Raw genomic sequence first — 24,539 nt, forward strand, 5'->3', positions numbered from 1 at the left:
TGGGGGTCGGAGCCGGACCTTGATGCACTGCTGTCTCCGTGGCTCCCATGGAAGGTGGCAGGCACGTGGGGGATCAGTTCTGAGCAGTTGGCAAGACATGGGCAGGGGCAGCAGCATGGGGAACCCTGGCTTGGGAACCGCCCACTTCGGGCCGTCGGGGTCCCAGTGGAGCCTGGAGGTGGTGACCTGGGGTGGAACAGACACCTGGGCTTGTCTGCATGCAGAGGTCGGCTCAGCCCGGGAGTTGGAGGCTGAAGCCAAGGACAGGAGGAACGCGAACATTTGAGTCTCATAAGTGGCCCGCCCCGACCTCCACCGCCACCCAGGAGACCCCCAAGTGCCTTCCTAACTGCCTGTCTAGGGGACAGGGATTTTAATCAGGTTGGAATTGCTTCGCTTCTGGTCACGCGGCTTCCGTTCTGCAGTGGTTCATAGAACCCGTCCAGTGGTTATGTGGCTCCTAAGGTTATTTTGCTGCGAAGATTTGGGTCCTTATCCCTGGAGGTGGTTTTCCTGCCCAGGGTGAGTCCAGCGCCTCCGCCCAGCGGCCCTCCCTGATTACAGGGCGGGCGCATGAAAGGGTGGCCTGCTGTGCCCCGCAGGCTTCCTCTGCCCCCCACCCCCCACCCCACCCCCCCGGCCATGCTCTTGCTCGAAGCCTCTTCCACCCGAGTGGAGAATTCCTTTGTCAGGTCACCAATACCAAATTAACGCATGTTGCCGTGGCCACGGCGACTGAACTGGAGTGGAGAGAAGGGACTTTTTAGTGACATTTTAGTGAGTCTTCTGTCACCTTCGTGGGATGACCATATTGTTGCCCACAGTCACTGTGTGTTCATACCCTTGCTCTTACTTTGGAAAGTTTCACGCGCACACAAGTCAACAGCTAAGCGCTCGGGCCACCCGGGCCCCACCCTCTGCTCGGTTATTATTCTTTTCAGTCTTTTTATTTTTAGGTAAAACTTGTACACGTTGAAAGGCACCCATTTTCACTGTAAAGGTTTACACACCTTTATTAGCAAAGAGGATGTTCCCACCTCCCCAGGAAGTCCTTGGGCGGTGGTCCACCTCCCGCTCTGGAACACCGCGGCTGTCACTTCCATCACCGTGCAACCATTTTGCCTTTTCTAAAGCTTCACTTAAATGAACTTAGGGTATTTAGTCTTGTGTCTGGGTCTGGGGCTTAGCGTTATGATTTTGAGATTCACATGTGCTGGGTGGGTCACTGGCTCATCCCTTTTTTGTTTTTGTTTTGGCCTCCTGCACAGCTTGCAGGATCTTAGTTCCCCGACCAGGGATCGAACCCAGGCCCCCTGAAGTGGAAGCAGGAGCCCTAACCCTAACCACTGGCCCACCAGGGAACCCGTCGGCTCCCCCCTTGACGCTGCGTGTCCATCCCCTGTTGATGGATTTGAGCCTTTGGGTGGATTCATCTTCTTTTTTTTCTTTCTTTCTATTCACCTTCTTGGTAGTGTATTATGGTGAACAGGAGTTTCTAATTTTGCTGAAACCTTCATTTATCCGTTTTTCTGATTACTGCTTTCTGTGTCTTAAGAAATCTGTTTCTACTCCCATCTGTTGATTTTTTTAAATCTATCAACCTTGCTAAAATCTCATTAATTGTAATAATTTGCCTGTAGCTTGCTTTGAGGTGGTTTTCTTTCAATGGACAGACTGTCAGCTACAAAGAGGGCCAGCGTGGCTCTTCGTTTCCCGTCCTCACGTCTTGTCCGCTCTCCACCTGCCGCTGTCAGGGCTTCTGGTGGGGCATTGAATAAACAGCCAATGGCAGGCGCTCTTTTCTTGCTCCTGGCTGTTTAAAGGGGATTGTTTCAACATTTCCCCACAATATATGATGTTTGTGGGGGTTTTTATAGGTGCTGTTTATCAAGATAAGGAAGTTCCCTTTTATTCCTAGTTTGGTAAGAGGTCCTATTGTGATAAATGTTGATGTCTGGAACACTTTATCTACATCTGGTGAGTTTAGCAAGGTTGCTAGATTGAAAAATCAAAAGGAGTAGACAGATTTCTTACAGCTTTTTTTCCTTTAATCTGTTAATTTTTTTTTTTTTTTTTTTGCTTTTCAGCATCAAACCAACCTTTCGTTTGCAGGATGACCCCAACTTGATTCTGACATACTCCATTTTTGACGTTGCATGATTGGGTTTGCTGGTATCTTCTGCAGAAATTTTGCATCTGTATCTGTGTACATGGACGAGATGGGCTTGGGGCCTCCTGTGTGCATTTCTCAGAGGTTCCAGCCGCAGGGTTCTGGGGCCCCATCACGTGGCTCAGCAGGTGCTTCCCAGGCAGGCTTTGCCTCAGACTGGTGTTCTCTCTTCCTGGGAGACCCGCTGGCAGAGCTTTCTGTGCCAGAATCAGGGCCAGGCTTGTCTCATTGGGAAGGCTGTGGCTGCAATCCTGTCTCCTTTATAACCATTGCCTGCTCAGGTCCCTTGCTCCGTTTTGGTATGTTGGATTTTTCTAGAAATGTGTCCATTTCATGTAAGTTGTCAGACATGCAGTAAGGTTGTTCATAAACCTCTCTTCTGTCTTTCCCATCGGTAGTTTTGTCCCACTGCACTCCTAATTCTTGGTGCCTGTTTAAAAAGCAGTCTAGGGACTTCCCTGGTGGCGCAGTGTTTAAGAATCCACCTGCCAATGCAGGGGACACGGGTTTGAGCCCTGGTCCGGGAAGATCCCACATGCCTCAGAGCAACTAAGCCCTTGCACCACAACTACTGAAGCCTGTGCTCCACAACAAGAGAAGCCACCGCAATGAGAAGCCCACGCACAGCAACCAAGAGTAGCCCCCACTCGCTGCAACTAGAGAAAGCCCACGCACAGCAACGAAGACCCAACGCAGCCAATAATTAATTAATTAATTAATTAATTATTTTAAAAAACCAGTCTTGCCAGAAGGCTGTCTGTTTTGATTAGTCTTTTTCAAGCACCAACTTTCGGCTTTTTGATCTTTTCTTTTGGTTTGTTTTTCCATTTTATTCATTTTTATTTTTCATTGTTCTCTGCCTTGTAATTTGTTTGGGTTTAAAATTCTGCTGTCCTTTTTCTAACTTCTTCAATTGAATTCTGAGCTCAGCAGCTTCCAGCCGTTCTTTTTTGCTAACCTAAGCATTTAAGGTCATGTCTCATTTGATGTGTGCTACTTCCATTGCCATTCGGTTCCAGGGAATTTAGGGTTTTCTTTAGCCCGTGAGCTGTTTAGAAGCGGGCATCTTGTGTTGGCTTTGGTTCTGCCTGCTCGACCAGAGACTGGGGTCTGTGGATCTTGGAACCAGCGGGTTGGTGGTTGCCTCCTGGCCAGCACGAGGTCTCTTTGCCTCGAAGTGCCCCCGGCAGTGTGCGAGCACTGTCGGGTCAGGGTCAAGGGCTAGGCTGGGCTCTAGTTCAAGCTGCTCAGGCTGTACACAGGGGCAGAACAAGGGTACCCGGGTGTCCTGGGGGGGAGATGATCTAGGGCATGTCCTCAGCTCCTAACCATGCCTGTTTTCTCTGCCACAGGGTGACCTGGCCAAGAAGAAGATCTACCCCACCATCTGGTAAGCTTGTTCCCCCACTGCTCACTGCCCCCCACGGTCCTCTTGCCCTCGCCCTCGCCACAGCCGTGCTCTGCCCTCAGGTGGCTGTTCCGGGATGGCCTTTTGCCCGAAGACACCTACATCGTGGGCTATGCCCGCTCCCGCCTCACAGTGGCTGACATCCGCAAGCAGAGCGAGCCCTTCTTCAAAGTGAGTGGCTTCTGGGGTCTCCATACGTGCCATACCCGCCTCCCATCGCAGATGCCCTTCCTCCCTCCCCCCAGGCCCAGCCTTTCCCCCCTGTGCCAGGGCCACTTCCTCCCTAGCGATCCTCAGCCTGGCACTCCTCCCCACCTGCTCCCACTGCTTCCTTGATGCCAGCCTGAGACCCCTGTTTCCCAGCCCCCTCTGACTTGGGCTCACCAGTTCCTTCCCACTGTACCCTGTGGCCCCTCCACCATGGAAATGCTGCAAGCCTGACTTTTCTCAGCATACCATACTTTGGTGGAATGACTTTGGAGAGAGATCTTCCTCCCGGGTCAAAGTTTCCTGAACTCTGGCTTCCGTCTTAGGTCACGCGGCCCCCGCCCCCATGGGTGTGCAAAGCCGCCGAGATGGGAGTGAGCCTAGGGCAGGGCTGGGATGGCTGCCTTCTCAGGAAGCCCACCCTGCCCGTGGGGTCAGGGAGGGAGGGGCCGCTCCGACATCCTTGTGTCCGTATTTTCTAGGCTGCCCCGGAGGAGAAGCCCAAACTGGAGGAGTTCTTTGCCCGCAACTCCTATGTGGCTGGCCAGTACAACGATGCAGCCTCCTACGAGCGCCTCAACAGCCACATGAACGCTCTCCACCAGGGGCCACAGGCCAACCGCCTCTTCTACCTGGCCCTGCCCCCCACTGTCTATGAGGCTGTCACCAAGAACATCCACGAAACCTGCATGAGCCAGACGTAAGGCTGCTCTTTCACCCTCCCTTCCTGCCTCCTGGGCCGACCGATCTAGGGAGTCTGAAAAAGACAGATGTCCCGTGTTTGTTCTTGCCATGAATTACCTCTCCAAAGAAGGCAATAGGAGTAAGAGTAGTTCTCTAACAGCCTTTACTGAAAATGCTACCACCCGTGTTTACCTTCCAAATCCCCCGTATGAAATCCCGTTGTCCCTGGCAGCAGTCCCGCCTAGCACCACAAGGTGGCAGTGTTGCTCCACGAAACTCTTGCTGCCGGTCGCTTACTCTAGCTTTCGGCGTTTCTCAGGGTCCCTTCGACCACCACCAGAGGGCGGCGTTGGTCCACGGGAACCCTGCTGCCTGTGCCGCAGCAGCTCAGCGCTCTGTCGTTTTTCCAAAGCCACAGCCGTGTTGGTTTCACTTTGTCCCACATTAACTCTCCGTGAGGAATAAGGGATCTTTCTCCACATTAAAACCCATGGAGGTGGCTCTGCTTTTGGCATCCCCTCCCCGTTTTCTCACTAGCTCGGGGCCCAGGAGGGAGCAGAGCCAGCCAGTGGCGCTCCTTCCAGCCACCAGCCAGTCAGCTTTGAGCGTGGCGCTGAGGGCTGGGAAGGAAAGGAGGTGTTCTCCGTGCCGAGGCCGGGGGAGGGCCGGCCCGACAGAGCTTTGCTGGCTCATCTCACTGCAGAGCGGTGGCAGGGAGGCTCTGCCCTCACTCCCTGGGGAAGGGGCTTTGGAGGGGGATGAGGGGCTCAGCCCTGGTCCCCAGGGAGGGTGTGGGAGTGACGCAGCTCTGGCCTCCCGCAGAGGCTGGAATCGCATCATCGTGGAGAAGCCCTTCGGGAGGGACCTAGAGAGCTCCAACCGGCTGTCCAACCACATCGCCTCCCTGTTCCGCGAGGACCAGATCTACCGCATCGACCACTACCTGGGCAAGGAGATGGTCCAGAACCTTATGGTGCTGAGGTGCGACCGGGGCCAGGACTGGGCGCTGGGGGGCCCTGCTGCTGCCCCCTCGGACGCCCACCAGCCTTCACCCTGCCCCTCCTGCAGGTTTGCCAACAGGATCTTCGGCCCCATCTGGAACCGGGACAACATCGCCTGCGTCATTCTCACCTTCAAAGAGCCCTTTGGCACTGAGGGTCGTGGGGGCTACTTCGATGAATTTGGGATCATCCGGTGAGAGCCTGGTTCCCCTTCCTGGGAGATGGGGGGGCGGGCATCCCGCCCCCCTGCAGGGTTGCCTCTTCCTGTTTTGGCAGCAGGAGTGTCTGAGCAGTCAGGAGTGGTCACGGTCTTCTCCTTTGCCTTAAGGGGACCTGGCAGACACGGGGGCTCGGGAAACAAGCCCAGTTTAAGGCCCTGAGCCCCCAGAACCTGGCCAGCAGGGAGGGGCCTTAGCTCACTGTCCGCCCCCCCACCAGGGATGTGATGCAGAACCACCTCCTGCAGATGCTATGTCTGGTGGCCATGGAGAAGCCCGCCTCCACCCACTCGGATGACGTCCGCGATGAGAAGGTGGGTGGGGCTGTGCCCGCCAGGCCCCTCCCCTCTGCCGCAGCCAGCCGCGAGCCCGAGGTGTCCTGTCCCAGAACTGACCTTCTAGGCCTCAGCTTCTCCTTCAGCAACAGTGAGGGCGGGCTGAGGTGGCCCCAGAGGGCCCTTGCATGACGGAGCCTCCTGACTATCTGGGCCACTCACCCGTCCAGGAAGGCCACCCCTCGGAGTCACGTGGTTCCTGGCACCTGCTGTCCTTGTTACCCAAGGGGCCCCTCTCCCTGGCTCTTCTCCAGGTCAAGGTGTTGAAATGTATCTCAGAGGTGCAGGCGAGCAACGTGGTCCTGGGCCAGTATGTGGGGAACCCCAACGGAGAGGGAGAGGCCACCAAAGGGTACCTGGATGACCCCACAGTGCCCCAGGGGTCCACCACAGCCACCTTTGCGGCCGTCGTCCTCTACGTGGAGAACGAGCGGTGGGATGGTAGGTGATGCCGCTGGGCCCGCGGTGGTGGGACCTGGCCCCCTCATCCACCCAAACGGCCCCCCAAGGCTGGCCTTGTCCCCCCAGGGGTGCCCTTCATCCTGCGCTGCGGCAAAGCCCTGAACGAGCGCAAGGCCGAGGTGCGCCTGCAGTTCTGCGACGTGGCCGGGGACATCTTCCGACAGCAGTGCAAGCGCAATGAGCTGGTGATCCGCGTGCAGCCCAATGAGGCCGTGTACACCAAAATGATGACCAAGAAGCCTGGCATGTTCTTCAACCCTGAGGAGTCGGAGCTGGACCTGACCTACGGCAACAGATACAAGGTGGGTGCCCGCCTGTGGGGAGGGGGTGGCGTCCAGGGCTCCAAGGGGCGCGTGCCTCGGTGACTCCCTCCCGCCTGTCCGTTGGCAGAACGTGAAGCTCCCCGACGCCTACGAGCGCCTCATCCTGGACGTCTTCTGTGGGAGCCAGATGCACTTCGTGCGCAGGTGAGGGTTGGCCCCTCCCCCCTCCTTCCCCACCTCCTTCCCTCTGGGCCGCCACCCACCCCATCGCCGGCCCCTGTCCCCTCAGTGACGAGCTGCGGGAGGCCTGGCGGATCTTCACTCCTCTGCTGCACCAGATCGAACTCGAGAAGGCCCAGCCCATCCCCTACGTCTACGGCAGGTGCGGCGGGCGGGGGAGGTGATGGGGGTGATGGGGAGGGGGACTCTGGGGCTCAGGGTCCCCTCACCTCTCCCCGACCTGTCCCCCGCCCAGCCGTGGCCCTGTGGAAGCAGACGAGCTGATGAAGAGGGTGGGCTTCCAGTACGAGGGCACCTACAAGTGGGTGAACCCGCACAAGCTCTGACCCTGCGCCGGGCCCACCCCTGCCCCGCCTCTCCGTGCTCCCCGCCGCCACCACCCCTCCCCGCCCCCGCCTGACCTACCTCGGGAGGACCCGCCTCTGGAGGACTCGGGACCACAGCCCTTAGCCTCACATTCCTGCCCGGGCTCGGGCCACGCCACCCGCCCCTGGGCCCAGTCTCATTCCTCTGCCACCCAGCACTGTGACCATCCCCACCCGAGCCAGCCTCTGTCCCCCAGACTGAGCCCTCCTGGAGGAAGGAGAAGGAGGGCTGCAGTTGTGGGCAGCAGGGGGGCAAGGTCCTCGGAGCGCAGGGGAAGGGGGCAGGCGCGGCCCAGTCTCAGCGCCACTTGACATTCCTGGCTCCCCACTGGAAGGGACCTCTGTGCTGGAAGGGCCCAGCAGCGCACCTGTGTCGGGCCTCCCGAGTGGCCTTCTGTCCCCCACAGCTCCCGTGGCCACCCTAACTCAGCACTCCACGGCCGCCCCATCTCACCCCGCCCTCAGGTGGTGCTCTCGCCACCAGAAAAGCAGAAGCGGCAGGTGGGATGCCCCGGCTCAGTCCCCTGCCATTAAATCCGCAGACAGGCCTGCCTGTCCCCTGGTTGTTTCTTTCCTGCCACCTGCGACCATGGGCCCCAGCCCTCGCCTCTCCCTGCCACCCACTTCCCTCCACCGCTAGCTCGGGCGGGAACGTGGGTATCCTTCAGTCCTGACCAAGCCCGGCCTTCCCCTCCTCTCTGCCCCGCACCCTAGAACTTCGTCATGAGACCACCTTGGGCACAAGAACAAGTCACGTTCATTTCCCCTTCCCTCCGCAGGCAGTGCCCCTGCCCCAGCCAGGGCACTCAGGGGCACTGCCGGCCCACTGAGGCGACAAGTATTTAGGAAGGAGTGGCTAAGGGATTTGGGAACAGATGCCAAGGGGGAGGAGCAAGTCCAGGGCGCACCCTGGGCACCGTGGAGAGGTGCACAGCTGGCCCCACCAGCCTCCCTTGCCTGTGTTTCCTGGGGCCCCTGTTAACAAAGCGCCACACGCAGGGAAGCTTAAGGCAACAGAAAGGTATCCTCTCCCAGTGCCGGAGGCCGGAAGGCTGAGCTCTAGGACCAGCGCCCTCCAGGGGCTCAGCTGGCCACGTAGACCCGTCACTCCGGTCTCTCTCTGTCTTCATATGACATTCTCCTCCGTGTGTCTGTCTCGCTCTGTTTTCCCTTTACAAGAACACCAGTCATATTAGATTTGGGGCCCAGTCTCCTCCAGGATGACCTCACCTTGACCTGATTACGTCTGCACACACCCCACTTCTGAATAAGAGCACACTCCCTGGGCGTCTGTCCTGCCCCTGCCGCCAGCTCAGCTCTTCACTGAGCTCCGGGGAGAGCAGCAGGCTGACCCAAACCAAACGAACAGACAAAAGACTCAGATGCTGGTACGGAAGGAGCCAGCAGCCCGATCCGTGCCCCAGGCAGGCAGACTCCATGCCTCAGGGCCTCACAGCTGGCAGGGCTCAGGGCTCCTGCGGGGACGCTCTGTGGCAGCGGGGCCAGGCCCTCAGGCCGTTGGCAAGAACCTGACCAGTGGCTCCTCCCTTCAGCTGGGCCTGTGGCCTGTCTGTCCCCACCCCCACTGTTGAAGGCAACTGTCCAGGGCTTTTCGCTCCCGCTCCCATCACGGAGGCCTCTCCTCAGCCTGATGCTGACAACCAGCTCCCCTTAACCCCCGCACGGCCCCCGGGGCTGGGGGCAGAGCTGAGGCTCCCACCCAGGACTCTGCAGGAACGGTAAGTAGACGAGAAGGAACTCAAGTGGGGGCTGGCCGCCTCCTGTCCCACAAGCTAGGGTGGTGAGTCACACCCTGCACACGGCTGCATCCTCAGGTGCCATCCCCGCTCTCCCCGACCCCTCCTGTAACCATCCCCGCTCTCCCCGACCCCTCCTGTAACCATCCCCGCTCTCCCCGACCCCTCCTGTAACCATCCCCGCTCTCCCCGACCCCTCCTGTAACCATCCCCGCTCTCCCCGACCCCTCCTGTAACCATCCCCGCTCTCCCCGACCCCTCCTGTAACCATCCCCGCTCTCCCCGACCCCTCCTGTAACCATCCCCGCTCTCCCCGACCCCTCCTGTAACCATCCCCGCTCTCCCCGACCCCTCCTGTAACCATCCCCGCTCTCCCCGACCCCTCCTGTAACCATCCCCGCTCTCCCCGACCCCTCCTGTAACCATCCCCGCTCTCCCCGACCCCTCCTGTAACCATCCCCGCTCTCCCCGACCCCTCCTGTAACCAGAGGACGTGCCGCTTCCATCCAGCTTCTGCAGGAGGGAGACCACAGAGTTCACGTAGACCTAGGTGGACGGGGAAGGGAGGGGCTTTCTGGGACAGGCGCGGCTGGAATCCGGATCCTGCAGTGCCTCCTGGCCCAGGTCCATGCAGAGCAGCTGAGAAAGCCCCACGTGGATAGGACTACAGGCCAGGCTTCAGCCTGGGGGCGGGGGGACGGGCAGTGGCCTTGGTCCTCCCGATGCCTGTGGCCTGGAGAAGGGGCCGTAAGTCGCCCAGGTTCACCGGGAGCTGATGGTGTGGGCCTAGGGACTCACGCGCCCCCCTGTAACGCTTTGGCTCCGGCGTGGCTACAGAGGGTCCTGCCCTTGACTCTCTGTGGTGCAGCCACGTGCCCGTGAGGGGCAAATGAGGCTTTGCAAAAGGCCCAGGATGGCACGAGAGCGCCAGACCCCGAGATGGTGGCCCAGAATGCGGTGGAGCGGGTCCTCGGAGCCGCAGCCTGGCCTTCTGCTAGCCGCCAGGGGGCGCTGTGCTGCTCCCGGGGAAGGACAAACCTTCAAAATCCGGGCCTGAGGATGACCACAAACCTTCGGGATAAAAACCAAATAAACGGAGGTGCAGGGGGCCCTTCCTGACCCCGCTGGGGTCTTGGTGCTCAGAGCCCCCTCACAGAGCCCCACAGACGCCTACAGCCTTTTGGGGGACCCAGTAGAGCTGTGTGCTGGGGGTAGTCCTCCCAGGACCCAGGCCCCTTGGGGAACCTTCTGGCATGGCATCACCGAGGGGGACTCTTAGCAACACAGAAGATCCATGTAGGGGCAGGAGCCTGAAGTGGAGGAGGGACCCAGCTCCTCCTGGGACCCCAAAATGTGATAACCGCCTGTGAGAAGGGAGGGAGGGAGGGAGGGGTGGGGACCCTACCCTCCCCATCTGTCTGAGTGTCCCCACCATGACAGAGGGCCCAGGTCAGGGCAATCAATGGACACCTCCGATCTGGGTGCTACCCTGTGGCAGTGATGAGAGGGCTCTGGTGAGGGTGCTCCGCTATCACCTGACACCGGGTGCCTGTGAGTGACAGAGATGAGAGACCTGAGAGGGACAGTAGCTGTGATCTCAGCTCTAGGAGCCTGAAGTGAGGAAGAAGCATGAGGTCCCGGGTAAGGACGTTCAGCTGTCACCTCCATTCTGGAGCCACAAGCATGAGGGACCCCGTGAGGACAGTCACTGGTCACCTCATCTCTGACATAGTCCTTAGAGCCTCGCTGAATTGAGACAAATGTCACAGCTCTGGGGCCCTAGGATGGGGAACAGACACAACGGACTAGTGAGGAAAGACACCTGTCACCTAAGCTCTGGGTGGCAACATTGGCGCTGAGGGCTTTCAACTGGCACTGAATCTCTGCAGTGGGACACAGCAGGAGGGCCCAGGCGAGGACAGCCAACAGTCCCCTTAGCTCTGGGCGCCTACACTGAGTGAGAGGCGTTGGGCCCAGGTTTCAACGTTCAACTCACATTTAACTGTGGGATACCTGGACCAGGGCGAGGCTTAGAGGCCCAACCTCAGGTAAAGGCATGAGGGGCAGGCAAGGGCACACAGGTAGCCCTTCAGCGATGGCAGCCACCCTGGGGCAGAGACATGAGGCCCAGCAGGGGGCACTCAAATGCCACTTCACCTCCGTACAGCTCCACACCACAGAGACCTGAGGGCCCAGGTGAGGTGAGTTGACTACAGGCACAAATCTTGGTAGCTACACTGGAACGGAGAGCGAGGGACCATGGAGGTCATTTAACTGTCATCTCAGCTCTGGATTCCTACACTGTGGCATAGGTGGCCTCAGGTGAGGGCATTCAACTGTCACCGGAGATCCGATTGCCTAATCTAGGGTAGAGGCAAGAGGTCCTGCAATAAGACAGTCGCCCATCACCTCAGCTCTGGGTGCCTACTCGGGGGTAGAGGCGGGAGGTGCCGGCACGGGGGCATCAGCATGCAGGCCCACGTGAGCACTGTCAAGTGACAACTCCGTGCTCGGTGTCTACACTGAGAGGGGAACGAGGGATCAGCTGAGCACGCGGGCTCTGGGTGCCTACACTCAGGCAGGGACACAAGGAGCCGAGGAAACACAGTGAACTGGTGCCGCAGCTGTGGGAACTACATTCTCTGCCATCTCCCGCTGGGTGCCCGCACTGGGGCCGGGCCATGAGGGTCTATGACAAGAGGGTCTCATGCTCTCCAAGTCCCCATTGAAAAACATTCCTTGGAGAAACAAAGCTGCCCCTTGAGGCACAGAAGGCTTGGGATGAGTCCCAGGCCTCTGGCCCTCTCGAGGGTGGTGCCCCTGGGGTTGGTGAATGTGCCTCTGGGCCCTCAGGGGGGCTCATTAAACCAGCCTTTCCAAAATGCCTGCTCTGAGCAAGGTGTAAACACTGTCCTCTAAGAACCAGCCGTCTGGCCGCTGCCCTGTGCCTGGCAGGAGCTTCGTCTACTGGGCACCACGACTGCCAGCATTACAGGGAAGAGCGCTAAGGAGGGCACGGTGCCCAGGGCTTGGTACTCACAGATATGTGAGAGTTTGGCAAATGGTCAGTGCTATTTCTGGTCCCAAATTCCATGACAAAACTCAAATACCAACCCGTGACAGCAGCACAGGGGCCTGAAACTTATCACCTTGATCTTGTTAGGGAGAACGAGGGAGTGTTGTGAATGCCAGTGGAGAAGCTCCTGGATGCTAACCAGAGCTCTGTCACTGCCTGGCTCTATCACCTTTCTCTGTATTCTGGGTTCTTTCCTTAGGAAGGTTTCCAGAAAGCGGTGACATTGGGTCAAAGGGCACGGATGTTTCAGTGGTTCTCACGCCGCCCGGCTGCTGCCGTCCAGAAAGATGGGTCCAGGCGACAGAGGTGGCCCCAGCTCTCCCAGCGCGGGAGGTGATCGGGGTGCCCTGGGCGGTGTCGGGGGCGCCTTTGTGAAGGAGGCTGGAGGAGCAGGCAGGGGTGACAGCGTGTGAGCGCGCTGCCCTCTAGAAAGAAGACGGCGAAAGGGAGGCCGCGGAAGGCTGAGCCTGCTGGCCCCTGGCTCTTCGCATTCTGCTGTTTCCCGTACACGCTTCTGTCCCTCCGGGTTTCGAAAAGGCACACATTTGAACTTTTGAACAATGTCTAATTACGCCCCCAGATCCATCCGCCCCTTCCTAAACTTCAGAAATCCGAGCGCGGGGCACGACCACAGCCCCGCCCTCAAAGCCTGGGAACGCGGGGCTCTCCCTCCTGAACGAAGCCTCAGAGGAGACCTCGGGGGCGGGGCTGAGTAGGGCCCCGCCCCTTGGCAGCCTGGCAGCCCGGCCCCGCGGCTCCGCCGGAGCGTGCGTCAGGGGCGGGGCGGGGCGGGGCGGGGCCGGCCCGGGCCCCTCCCACCCGGTGGCCGGTCGCCCAGCCCCGACCGATGGCGGGGTGGCGCCTGCGGACCGTGCTACCGCCCTGGGCCGCCATTGCCGGGCCTCTTGCTCCGCGCTGCGGAGCTTCCTCGCTTCGCCTCGTCGAGCAGAGTGGGGCGGCCGGCCTGACGGGGCTGCCCCTGACCGAGCTCGCATCCCCCCACCGCCAGGCAAGTCTCTGGCCGGCCCGGCCCGCGTCGCCGACCTCCAGGCCCGGGGGGCCGTGTGGGGGGCCTGAGCTGGGGCCTCCCACTCCCGCGTCCGGGAGAACCACTTCCACTTCCCAGGCCCAGAGGCTCCCGTGGGCACGATCGTGAGCCTCCAGGTTCCCGAGGCCCTTCCGGTCCCAGCCGGGCTTCTCTCCGCCTTCCCGAGGAGCCTGGCCATGTAGTTGGCCGAGCAAGTCGGTGCACCGACCGCGCCCGCCCCACAGCTGGGACCCAGCACGGGCTCATCATCCCTGACCCCCACCCAAACCTGCTCTTCTGCTTTGTTGCCCCCCAGAGCGCACGGTCCACAAACGCTGCACCTGACGGCTGCCCCACCCCAGCGGGAGAAGTGGACATGAGGTTGGCAGGTGGGTGGCTTCCACAGTGAACCGGAGAGAGTTGGAAAGGAGACTTGGCTGGAGGCCCAGGTGTCCAGAGGTCTGTCTGGAAGGGCCAGGGGTGGTGGCACCACTGGGTCTGGGGGGGGAGGGTTTATACATTTATTTATTTTTTATTTATTTATTTTTGGTTACGTTGGGTCTTCCTTGTGGTGCACGGGCTTCTCATTGCAGTGGCTTCTCTTGTTGCAGAGCACGGGCTCTAGGCACGCGGGCTTCAGGAGTTGTGGCACGTGGGCTCAGTAGTTGTGGCTCGCAGGCTCTAGAGCACAGGCTCAGTAGCTGTGGTGCACGGGCTTAGTCGCTCCGCGGCATGTGGGATCTTCCCGGACCAGGGCTCAAGCCCGTGTCCCCTGCATTGGCAGGCGGATTCTTAACCACTGCGCCACCAGGGAAGTCCCTGGGTTTGGTTTTTGAAACAGAGGACTCTGCACAAACACTCATTCTATGACCTTGAGCAAATCCTTTCACCTCTGAGGACTTCAGTTCCCAGCTCTCTCTTTTCAGCTGTGAGATGAGGATTATAATAGATTTCTCCCAAATGGGATAACTGGCCGCTGTTTGGAAAAAGTTGTGGGAGAGAGCTCCAGGGAGCACGGCGGCTGGGTGGACAGGGAGAGGCAGTGGTCTTAGATGAGAAGCTGACCATAGTGGCCCTGAGGTTGGATGTGAACCCAGTGCCAGCCCTACTGTCGCCTGGACAGCTAAGATGAAGGGGGCTTGGGGATGGATAGGTTGGGGGTGGACTTCATACCTTCTAAAATTGAAGCATTATGCATGTATCCCGGGGAAGCTGACCCATGAGGAGCTGGCTGGGAGAGTGGGGCCTCAAGAGTGGTCAGGGCTGGAGTGGTAAAATACAGTCAGTGCTCGTGAGGGTTAGTTCAAGGCTGGGAGCAGAGCAGGGCACCTCTAGGTAGAGTCGAGGCAGGAGGGGAGACGGAGAGTAGGGTAGAGGCAGAGAGGACACTGGGACAGGAGCTGGGGAAAGTCCAGCTTTTCAGGGGAGGGTCAAGGAGGACGATCTAAGCCAGAAGGACGAGGAGCATCCAGGTGGGGCTCAAGGGCGCCGTCCCAGAAGCCAGCCGAGCAGGGTTTCCGCAGGAGGGCCGCAGCCTGTGCGGCCACCTGAGGGGTCAAGGGACATTAGGGCCAACAGGTAACCCGGGGTGCTGGCATCAACAAGGTCCCAGGCGGCCTTCGCCGCAAGCCGTCCTGCGGGGGTAATGGAGGCAAGGGCAGAGTGGAGCAGGTTGCGAGACGGGGAGGGAAGTCTATGGAAGAAGCCAGCACACAGGACTTTGGAGGAGCCGGCAGGGAGAGGAAGGGAGGGCACAGAGCCCCGCCGCTGGCTGCGGATGTGATTCCGAAGGAGGCCTTTCCTCCCGCGTTTTCTGAGGACTGGAGGTGTTGAAAGTAGAGGGGAAAGGGCCTCCCTGGTGGCGCAGTGGTTGAGAGTCTGCCTGCCGATGCAGGGAACGCGGGTTCGTGCCCCGGTCTGGGAGGATCCCACATGCCGCGGAGCGGCTGGGCCCGTGAGCCATGGCCACTGAGCCTGCGCGTCCGGAGCCTGTGCTCCGCAGCGGGAGAGGCCACGACAGTGAGAGGCCCGCGTACCGCAAAAAAAAAAAAAAAAAAAAAATGGAGGGGAAAGAGGGAGACAAAGTGACCGCTATGTTAAGAAAGCCGAGCAGGGTGGAGAGCTCGGCGCCCAGCTCACAGCAGGAGGACTGCCTGGCCTTCCAAAGGAGTAGGAACCTCCACCGTCACCGTCACAGGAGAAAGGAGGGCAGGATGACAGGGACTCAAAGACATTGGTAGCCTCAGAAGCAGGAGGTTAGGAGGCCCCTCCACACCTCCAGGGAGAGCCAAGCTGAGCCTTGGGGTTGGAGCTCAGCTTTCTCCTTCACCCGCCAGGAGCTCCCACCTTCCTGGTCTCCACTCGCTTCTTCCCAAGTGCCTGGGGAGATCCGATCATGAGAGGCCCTGGGGTCGTTCGGGAGCTCGCTGGCATCTGAGGAGGCCTTGCCCGTGTCTGTCATGCCTCTAGGTCCCCTCCGCATCATGGCCCTGGTCATCTCCGTGGGCCTCACCTGGCTCGTAGCCAGCATCCTCCTCGGTGGGCCTGGCGGCGGCTTTCCTCGCATCCAGCAACTCTTCGCCAGTGAGTGTGGGACTCTCCCTCGCCCCGCTACGAGGTCCCCGGCGCGGCCACCTGGGCCTGCAGCCTGAGGCTCGGGGTGGAGGTGGCGGTGGCCTGGGTTTTCTGTCTCTTCCTGGCAGGGCACCTGTAGCTGCCCTCGGTCCGCCTCCTGGCATCCGGCACAGCCTTCCCCCTACCACCCAGCTGCTTCGGCTGGAAACGCCAATCCCCGCTAATTAGAATCCTTTGTTCACTGGGGCCCATGTGAGGGGCAGGGGGGCTTTTGCTGAACACTGGGGATGACTCCCAAGTTGTTCCCTGCAGGCTTTCCGCTGGGTTCTGAGATGGGGAGGGGACTCGACACCTCGTTACTGGTGACACATCACCTAAGTACTTTTTGCAATTCCGATCTACCCTTTTCCTGGAGCAGAGAGCTTTGCATCTGAACATCATTTAGACTTGAGCGGGAACGTACGTGCCAAGGTCAGCCTGGCTTAGCCCTTGGCCCCTGAACCTGACTGCCCCTCCACCTTGACTTCACAGTATAGGAGCAGGCTTCCCTGCTACAGGCCCTAGGAAAAGTCCACACTAACAGAAACAACTCTCTGTACCCACAGGCCCAGAGAACTCAGTGACTGCAGGTAAGGCTCCTGTCACCTCCCTGCTCCTCCCCTGTGCCCACCCCTCTTACCACTTTTGTGACACTCGTGCCTGTCCCCAGCCCTCCAGGGTTTCTCTTCTCCATTCATCCCTCCCCAAACTAGCTGTCACAGCCCACTGGAGCTGCTTGCATGCTGTGAGCCTAGAAAACAAGTTACCTGCTTCCAGAATACACTAGGGGGACAGGCATAGGATAGACATTCCCATTCCAAAAGGGAGAAATTGGAAGGTATAAAGGGGTCATCAGTCTCAAGCAAGTCCCAAACCCAGCAGGGCAAATCCATTCGATTTCAAAGCATAAGAAGAATCCCTGGGTCTTTGGTGGGGGTAGGGGGGATCTGGAACGTAGGGGACGATCCTACCCTCCCTCTGGGCCTGAGCCAACTCTGGCCTCTGCAGCCATTGCTCTGCCCTTGGAATCATCCTTCCTCCCTTCTGTCCTTTCTCTGTCCCTTTCAGTCCAGGCTGGCAGTGTTTCTACTGGTATAAAATTCTCAAAAACTTTGTTGATCTCCTGTGCAATTCATGAGGGTCTAAGCTGTAAGACAAGAGAGTCCTCCAGATCTTTCCTGGATAACCTCATCTCTCCATTCCTAGCTTCCGCTGACATGCTTGAGTGGGTCCACAGGTCACGTGGCCCAGCTCTTCATGAACAGTTGTCCAGCCACACCCTTGGTGTTCTCTCCCAAGCCTGCTTTCTCATATTTTGCAATATGATTAGCCTGAGAATCTTCTAGATCTTCACATTCTGGTTCCTTCATACTTAATAGTTACATCCTCAATTTATCTCTCTTCCCTTACATGTTACTTTGAGCAACAAGGAGAAACCCTCAACACTTTGCTTGGAAATCTCCTCAGCTCAGTCTCCAAGTTCAGCATTTACAAGTTCTACCTTCCACAAAACAGTAGAAAACAACTTGGCCAAGTTCTTTGCCACTTTATGACAAGGATGGCCTTTCCTCCAGTGTCCCATAACATGTTCCTCATTTCTGTCTGAGAGCTCACCAGAAGCACTGTTAGCATTCACATTTCTATCGACAGTCTGGTCGCGATGATATGTGCCTTATCTCAGACCATAGAAGCTCTCTCTACTGCTCTTCTCTCTTCTTTCTGAGCCCTCACCAGAATCACCTATAATGTCCATATTTCTACCAACAGTCTCTTCAAGGCAATCTAGGCCTTTCCTAATATGCACCTCAAAATTCTGCAGCCTCTACCCATTACCCAATTGCAAAGCCATTTCCACATTTTTAGGGATTTATCATGGCAGCACCCCACTTCTTGGTATCAGAATCTGTATCAGTTTCCTGGGGCTGCCGTAACAAAATAGCACAAACCAGGTGGCTTAAACAACAGAAGTGTATTCTCTCACAGTTCCGGAAGGTAGAAGTCTGAAATCTAGGTGTTGGAAGGCTACACTCCCTCCAGAGGCTCCAGGGAGGACCCTTACTCACCTCTGCCAGCTTCTGGTGGCCTCAGGTGTCCCTGGACTTGTGGCCGCCTCCCTCCCATCTCCGCCTCCATCTTCACAAGGACTTCTCCTCCATGTGTGTGGGTCTTCTCTTCTGTCTTTTATAAGAACATGTGTCATTAGATTTAGGTCCCACCCTATTCCAGGATGACCTCATCTTAATGAATTATAACTTCAATGACCTTATTTCCACAGAGGATCACGTTCTGAGGTCCTGGGAGTTGGGACTTGAGAACATCTTTTGTGGGGACACAGGTCACCTCGTAATAGAGACCAACCTCCTTGTGCCCTCTCCATGGGGTCCTTGCACCTGCCCTCCCAGTAGCTTTCCTTCCCTCCTGTCCTCTGTTCCCGGTGGGGCCACAGCCCAGGCCAGCCCTCCTGCCTCCTTTCTCTTCTCCCACCAGTGGCCGAAGAGCCTCCCTGGGGTCCCTGTCACTTTGCCCTGAGGCCAGCCCCAGTGGGATACAGAGTGTCCGTGGAAGTGTCCCTTCCTTGGCCTGAGCCACGTCCCCACCCCACGCCAGTCCCTTGGTCTGTGGTCACTCATTCCTCCCTATGGGCTGGTCCTGACCTCCCCCTCTCAGATCTCGGGTGCCCCCAGGGCCAGGCCCATGGGTCACCCCTGTTGTCCCTACCCAGAGCCAAGGGCCAGGAAGTACAAATGCGGCCTGCCTCAGCCGTGTCCCGAGGAGCACCTGGCCTTCCGCGTGGTCAGCGGGGCTGCCAACGTCATTGGACCCAAGATCTGCCTGGAGGACAGGATGTGAGCCCCTCAGGCGGGTGGGGGCGGGGAGGGGAGCTGGGTCTGCGAGGACCGGGGTCGAGCAGGGTAGACGTGCCACTGGAAGGCTCTGTCCCCCTGCTAGGCTCATGAGCAGTGTCAAGGACAACGTGGGCCGGGGACTGAACATCGCCCTGGTGAACGGTGAGTTGCCCACGGAGCAGAGAGGCAAAGCTGAGCCGTGACCTGCCGCCCTCCTTCCACCCCGCCACCAGGGATTCGCAGGGGGGCCTGGGAAAGGGTCTGTGCGAGCTGAAGGCTCCACAGAAGAGGTGACCCGATGGACGAGAGCGTGGCAGCAGTGAAGAACTGGAAGTTTCCAGGAAGTGGGAGGCTGCTTCATGGGGAGCCCCTGGAGGGCCCCCAATACTGAGCAGAAGCTCCACAGCCTCGGGTGGGTCCCAGCAGTCTGAACGAGGGGCACGGTGGGCGTGAAGATGGGGGGAGGTGAAAAGCTTCCAGCAGCACCCATCCTTCCCTCTGACCAGGGGTAAGCGGAGAGCTCATCGAGGCCCGCGCCTTCGACATGTGGGCGGGAGGTGAGTCAGGCCGCGGCCTCCGCCTTCTGACTGTGGGCGGAATGACGGCATCTTCCCCCTGAAAGCTGCTCCTTCTGTCTGCTCGCTGGGGAGTCTTGAGCACTTCCTTGGGTTCAGAAAAGCCAGGGAGAAGGACAGGTGTATGGTCAGGGCTTCAGCCCTGGCATCTTATACCATTTGGTCCCTGCACTCACTCAGCAGCCCTGGCCGGGGTGTGTCCCTGGCCTGATCACTACTTTAGGTTCCTCATCTGGAGAACAGGGGTTGGTGAGGGAGGGGTGCTCAGTGGTGCCTGATGCTCCATGGGAACTGTCCCCCTAGATGTCAATGATCTACTGAAGTTTATCCGGCCGCTGCATGAAGGCACCCTGGTGTTTGTGGCTTCCTATGATGACCCAGCCACCAAGTAAGTAATGGCCGAGGCTGGCCGAGGCCTCACCCTTCCGTGGTCATGGCTCATATCTCTTCCTTCTGTGGGGCAGGATGAATGAAGAGACCAGGAAGCTTTTCAGCGATCTGGGCAGCAAGAATGTCAAGGACCTGGCCTTCCGGGACAGCTGGGTGTTTGTAGGGGCCAAGGGTGTGCAGAACAAGAGCCCCTTTGAGCAGGTATGGGCGCAGGCTCTGGGACCCCCACTGCCTGGCGCAGGCCAGTCTGCCCTCCCCTCCTGCCTGCATCCTCTGAGGTCGCCTCTGTTCACGCCCAGCACCCACACACACAGCAGGCCACACGTCTTTAAGATGCTCCTGGGACTTCTCCGGCGGTCCAGTGTTTGGGACTCTGCGCTTCCACTGCAAGGGGCACGGGTTCAATCCCTGGTCGGGGAACTAAGATCCTGCATGCCAGGCTGCTCAGTCCTGTCCCATCCCCCCAAAACCCAGCACCCCAGTTCACACTGCACACCCTGCTCCCCACAGCAGAACAAGGCAAACAGGCTGTTCCGCCAGTTTCTGGAAGGCTCCGGCTGCCGAAAGAGCAGCTCAGTCCCCAGAGAAGAAACACCCTCTCTGGCCTCGCTCTTCCCGGAGCTTCCAGCGGCTCCCTGAGGGCTGGGTGAGGGCAGGGACACACTCCCCCTCCTTCCCTTCCTAGCGTGTGCCAGGCCCACCTAAGTTCAAAGAAGGTGATCCCCCCCTCCACCTGCGAGGGGGCAGGCCAGGGCAGCTGCTGCCATCTTTAGATGAGAACGCTGAGGCGCTGGGACAGACAGGTGGCGGGTGCCCGAGGCTGCACGCTTGGTTGACCCTGGCACAGGGGGACAGAGAGTTCTGTCTGGCCCTGGTGCCCGAGGGCTGAGCCCGTGCCTTCCTGCCCCCACCGACCCGCAGCACGTGAAGAACAGTAAGCACAGCAATAAGTACGAAGGCTGGCCCGAGGCGCTGGAGATGGAGGGCTGCATCCCCAGGAGGACCACAGCCAGCTAGCGGCCGAGCTCGACGACCAGACTAAGCGAGGCTGTGTGTACCCAGCCAGGAGGGGGCGCCGGCTCAGCGCTGAGGCCCGACCCCACGCCCAGCCAGGGGCACTCCTGCCCCAGCACGGCAGGGCTCCGAGGCGGTGACCGGTGACCAGACCGTGCCCGGTGGTGGGGCTGCGCTGCGGCCCCATGGCGCTTTGTCCGGGGACCCCAGGTACCCGTCTCCTTTTCCTAAAGCACTCTGCTGGCCGACACCCACCCAAGTCCCAAGCGCCTGCGGCCCCCAGTCTGATAGCAGCTGCCTGGCAGGTCGGGGCATCTTCCGGAGCCTCTCCGTCCCAGAGTGGCTCGCTGCTCTGCAGGCCAGTCCTGTTTCCAGTGTGATTCGTTCTGCTGAGCCGAACGCGGTGGCCACTCCCGGCGCCTGGCTGCCTCCTGCCTTGCTCTCGCGGGAAGGGGTGCCCGCCTGGGAGCCAGGCTGGCCGGGCAGTGAGGTCGCCGGCCCGATGGCGGTTCCCAGCGCGGCGGGTGGCAGCTCCTGCGGTTTGTCTGTCAGAGGGCCCGCTTTCTAAATGACGTCTTAATAAACTGGTGGCCCCCGAAGGAATGAGATGCATTCAGAGGGGAGTCGGGTGGTGTTGTCCTTGAGATGTGATTCAGGTGGTGAGCAGAGGGGCTCCCCTGTGGGCATCCCTGTAGCCTTGCCCTTAGTCACGGCACAGGCCTATAGGGACAGGGATGGGGATTAAAACCAACCCAGGAGCTTCCCCTTTCCCTGCAGCCTCCCGCGAGAGCTAGTGTGTCTCCCCCGCAGTGCTCAGCGTTAGATGCCTTTGAAATCAGGCCAGCAAGAGGCCGAGTCACGTGGACTATTTGGCATTTCTCACAGATTGCAGTTATATTTCCCTGCAAGGGGTGAGAACCAGCAAGAAACTATAAGGAGTTTTCTGGAGAAGTACATGAGGGTGCAGAAATGGTCTGGGGTCACAAAAAGGAGAGAAGGCGGTTGGGACTTCCCAGATGGAGGAATCGGGGCGCCAGCCAGGTAGGGTCAAGGGGGCCGTGGCCGGGGCAGTGGACCTGCGAGTCCCCCCTCTAGGGGTTAGGTGCTGGGAGAGTGTGAACACGGCATCAGGAAATGAAAGTATTTAAGGAGGTGGCAGAAGAGGAGAGAGAGGCGAGGGACGGCCCAGGACGAGAAGCTGTGGTTGTGAGGCCATAGCCACGACTGCAAAGGACCAGGAAGTGGAGACGTGAGGACGGCCCGGGTCGCTTACCTGGGAGACAGTGTTCACAGAAGCTGAAACGCAGCCTGACCCTGTGCCGAGAGCTTTATGTGTCTTCATTTTTAAACAGACTTCCTGTTTTAGAGCAGTTTTAGGTTCCCAGCAAAGTTGAGCAGAAAGTCCAGAGTTCCCACATACCCAGCCTCCACTGACACGTCATCACCACCCAAAGCCCAGGGTGGACATCAGGGTTCCCTCTTGGTGTCGTACAGTCTGTGCGTTTGACAGTGTTTATAATGACGAGTACTTACCACTAGAGTATCATACATGTATTCATTTTTCAAACCTTCTATTATGGACATTTTCAACATCCTCCAAAGTAGAGAGACTAGTCTGATGAATCTACATGTACCCAGTGGGGCTGCCAAAGTGATCATCGTGTGGACAGTGTTTCATCTGCACACCCTAGCGAGCAATGCTGCTGGTTGCTGGTGAGCCCCGTTTACGGAAGATAAATGGTCCCTGGTGTGCTCAGGAAAGTTTCCCTGAAGCTGGGAGGTTAGAAGCCAGATGAATAGGGCCCCACAAGGTTAGTCGCTTGCCCCAAATGAAACGCATCTCAGCGAAGGGCCGCACCGCAAGGCTGGGAGGTGCCTCTGTATTATACAACTGCTGAGCCAGCTGACCTGCCCCAGACCTTCACTGCGTGCGCCAGAGCCACACAGATGGAAACGGCAGGCCAGCTTTATCCCCCATGTGGCCCAACACAGGTAGGATGCTGACAGTGGTGTGCAGTGCAGCCCGCCCGACCTTCCAAAGCGGAGGTACATCTTTACATCCTGCGGTCCTCTTCCGCCAGGGTTTTGTCCCCCAGGCCTACCCTCAGGAGTTAAGACATCGTCAGTTACAAGTGACAGGGTCCCAACCCAACTGGCATATGCAAAAATAAATACATAATGACAGGGGAGGGAGGCTTAATGTTCCTGTAACAGACCCCAACGCCCATGGGTGATTCCAGCTCCAGTAACGTCGTTGGGATACAGGCTCTCCATCTCTTGGCTCTGCTTTTCTTTGTGTTTGCATCCTTTTCAAACATGCTGTCTTCCCCAGGCAGGGGGAGTGACAGTAGATGTCCCAGGTTAGCAACCCCAGCAAGAAAAGAGCTCCCACCTTCCCAGTCGTTCCAGCCCAAGTCCCCGGGCACTACCTCTCATAGGTCCAGATTGGATTATGGGTTTATCCTTGTCTCAATCTGTGTGGCTCTGATTGGCTACCTCTGGGCCTGTGCCCACCCTAGAGGCCAGTGTTGGGGTCATCCTCATGCAAACCTTGTGTACCGAGAATGGAGGAGGGATGGCCCCCCCAAAGAAAACTCGGGGGCCGTGACCTGTTGCTGGGCATGCAAAAACGCCAGTTGTCACTACATTTCCCGGTAAATACCAAATGCATCCCATACTTGTGCTTGTATAGAGTACGCCTTCCATGCGTGCTGATTTATCACACGGTCTACTTGGAGACCCCTGCCTGGAGAGCAGGAGGTAGGCACACTTTTCAGGGTCATCACTGTGGCCCTGTTAGCAGGACTGTGGCAGGTCTCCCATCTGAAGTGCACGGATGTTGTTTCAGCTGTCACTATAGTTTGTGCCATCTATTCTGTCGGTCCAGCTGACTTCTCTTTTGGAACTAGATATCCTTGACTGATTCGTAGAGACCTTCCTTCTCCTCTGGGGTAAATTATTAATCCCCTAAACTAACTACAAACATTCTCTTGTCTTTAATTTAGCCACGCCTTTTTTCCTGCAGGGAAGGCCTCTAAACTCCCTCCTGTCGGACAGCCCACCAGCCCGCTCTGGCTTTTCAGGGAAGACTGAAAGGACTGATGGTAGAGCGGGGAGCAGCCTTCTAACTACATTTGCTCTCCTTGACCCCTGGCACCAATTCCCGTGCAGCTGGAATATAAAAACACAGGTTTCCTCAAGAGCTAACACATCTTTTAGGTTTTCCATCCCCAGTTCTTCCAGCTGACCCATCCCCCTTCTCCCTCTGGCCAGTTTTACCCCATCCTCAGGCAGCGACAGCACCACTGCTCTTTTGCAAACTGCAGTCTTCAACACAGCATGTGCCAAGTTCAGCCCTCTCACCTGTGCCAGGCTGCTTCCATCAGGACAGCTCAACCCATTTGAGAGGGACAGTACAGACTTTCTGGGACACCAAGTCCACACACACAAATGGCTTATGAACTGAGGCTAAAGAACAGCCTAGAGCTATGGCCTCTGAATGTTTCTGGATCATTGACATAAATCAAACCCAGAGTGTGTACCCTCACCATGTTTGTGTCTGCTTACATGTCACACGCATGTACTAATCTGAACTTTATAGCACACATACACAACTAGAATTTTTAAACAAGTAAAATATTTAAATAAGGCTAAATGAAAATAGGTTTTTATTTAAATGATTACAATTATTTATTGGAAAAATTAAATAGAAGAGATGCTACGGGTCTTTTTGGACATTCTCTACGAGGTGTCTTATGAACCTCCTGGGGGCAAGAACCTGCAAGTCTGGGCACCACTGGCCTCCATCACAGCCCTGACAAGAGGTCTTCCAGAGCAGTGGGTAGCCCTCATCCCGCTGCCTGACCGCAGTTGCCCAGCAGCCTCTGG

The 24,539-nt window shown here is 58.2% G+C and overlaps 2 protein-coding genes across 10 annotated transcripts in view; both read left to right on the forward strand.

The window, feature by feature from the left end:
• G6PD (glucose-6-phosphate dehydrogenase) overlaps positions 1-7,902 on the forward strand; it is a 12,655-nt gene extending 4,753 nt beyond the window's left edge. For both annotated transcript variants that reach the window (XM_022566624.3, XM_022566625.2), the window contains exons 3-13: positions 3,523-3,560; positions 3,641-3,749; positions 4,268-4,485; positions 5,292-5,450; positions 5,538-5,663; positions 5,909-6,002; positions 6,278-6,464; positions 6,552-6,787; positions 6,876-6,952; positions 7,038-7,130; positions 7,224-7,902. In XM_022566624.3, the coding sequence (XP_022422332.1) occupies positions 3,523-3,560; positions 3,641-3,749; positions 4,268-4,485; positions 5,292-5,450; positions 5,538-5,663; positions 5,909-6,002; positions 6,278-6,464; positions 6,552-6,787; positions 6,876-6,952; positions 7,038-7,130; positions 7,224-7,314 (1,428 nt within the window). In that variant the 3' untranslated portion in view covers positions 7,315-7,902. The remainder of the gene's footprint in view (positions 1-3,522; positions 3,561-3,640; positions 3,750-4,267; positions 4,486-5,291; positions 5,451-5,537; positions 5,664-5,908; positions 6,003-6,277; positions 6,465-6,551; positions 6,788-6,875; positions 6,953-7,037; positions 7,131-7,223) is intronic.
• Positions 7,903-8,021: 119 nt separating this feature from the next.
• Positions 8,022-21,269, forward strand: FAM3A (FAM3 metabolism regulating signaling molecule A). 8 transcript variants are annotated; one of them, XM_089903936.1, is made up of 10 exons: positions 8,022-9,092; positions 12,386-12,519; positions 13,530-13,602; positions 15,683-15,796; positions 16,393-16,416; positions 18,549-18,672; positions 18,776-18,834; positions 19,179-19,229; positions 19,551-19,635; positions 19,712-20,552. In XM_089903936.1, exons 3-10 carry the CDS (start codon positions 13,590-13,592, stop codon positions 20,274-20,276), a joined length of 1,035 nt encoding a protein of 344 aa, XP_089760062.1. In that variant the 5' UTR covers positions 8,022-9,092; positions 12,386-12,519; positions 13,530-13,589; the 3' UTR covers positions 20,277-20,552. The 8 variants fall into 8 exon arrangements, with proteins under 8 accessions (XP_089760062.1, XP_089760064.1, XP_089760063.1 ...); XM_022566633.3 differs by lacking the exons at positions 8,022-9,092; positions 12,386-12,519 and adding exons at positions 12,542-13,195; positions 20,559-21,261 and having other exon boundaries at positions 19,712-19,838; XM_089903938.1 differs by lacking the exon at positions 12,386-12,519 and having other exon boundaries at positions 13,530-13,672.
• Positions 21,270-24,539: the final 3,270 nt, after the last annotated feature.

The sequence above is a fragment of the Delphinapterus leucas genome, chromosome X (genome assembly GCF_059928025.1).
Source record: "Delphinapterus leucas isolate spDelLeu-1000000601 "Yukka" chromosome X, BTC_Dleu_Yukka2, whole genome shotgun sequence".
Lineage (NCBI taxonomy): Eukaryota > Metazoa > Chordata > Mammalia > Artiodactyla > Monodontidae > Delphinapterus > Delphinapterus leucas.

Excerpts from the sequence above, each read along its gene's own strand:
- FAM3A (XM_089903934.1), top strand. The coding sequence starts at position 13,034 with ATGGCGGGGTGGCGCCTGCGGACCGTGCTACCGCCCTGGGCCGCCATT. Across the intron at positions 13,196-13,529 it reads TCGCATCCCCCCACCGCCAG|AGCGCACGGTCCACAAACGC; the intron begins GCAAGTCTCTGG and ends GTTGCCCCCCAG. Across the intron at positions 18,673-18,775 it reads ATCTGCCTGGAGGACAGGAT|GCTCATGAGCAGTGTCAAGG; the intron begins GTGAGCCCCTCA and ends TCCCCCTGCTAG.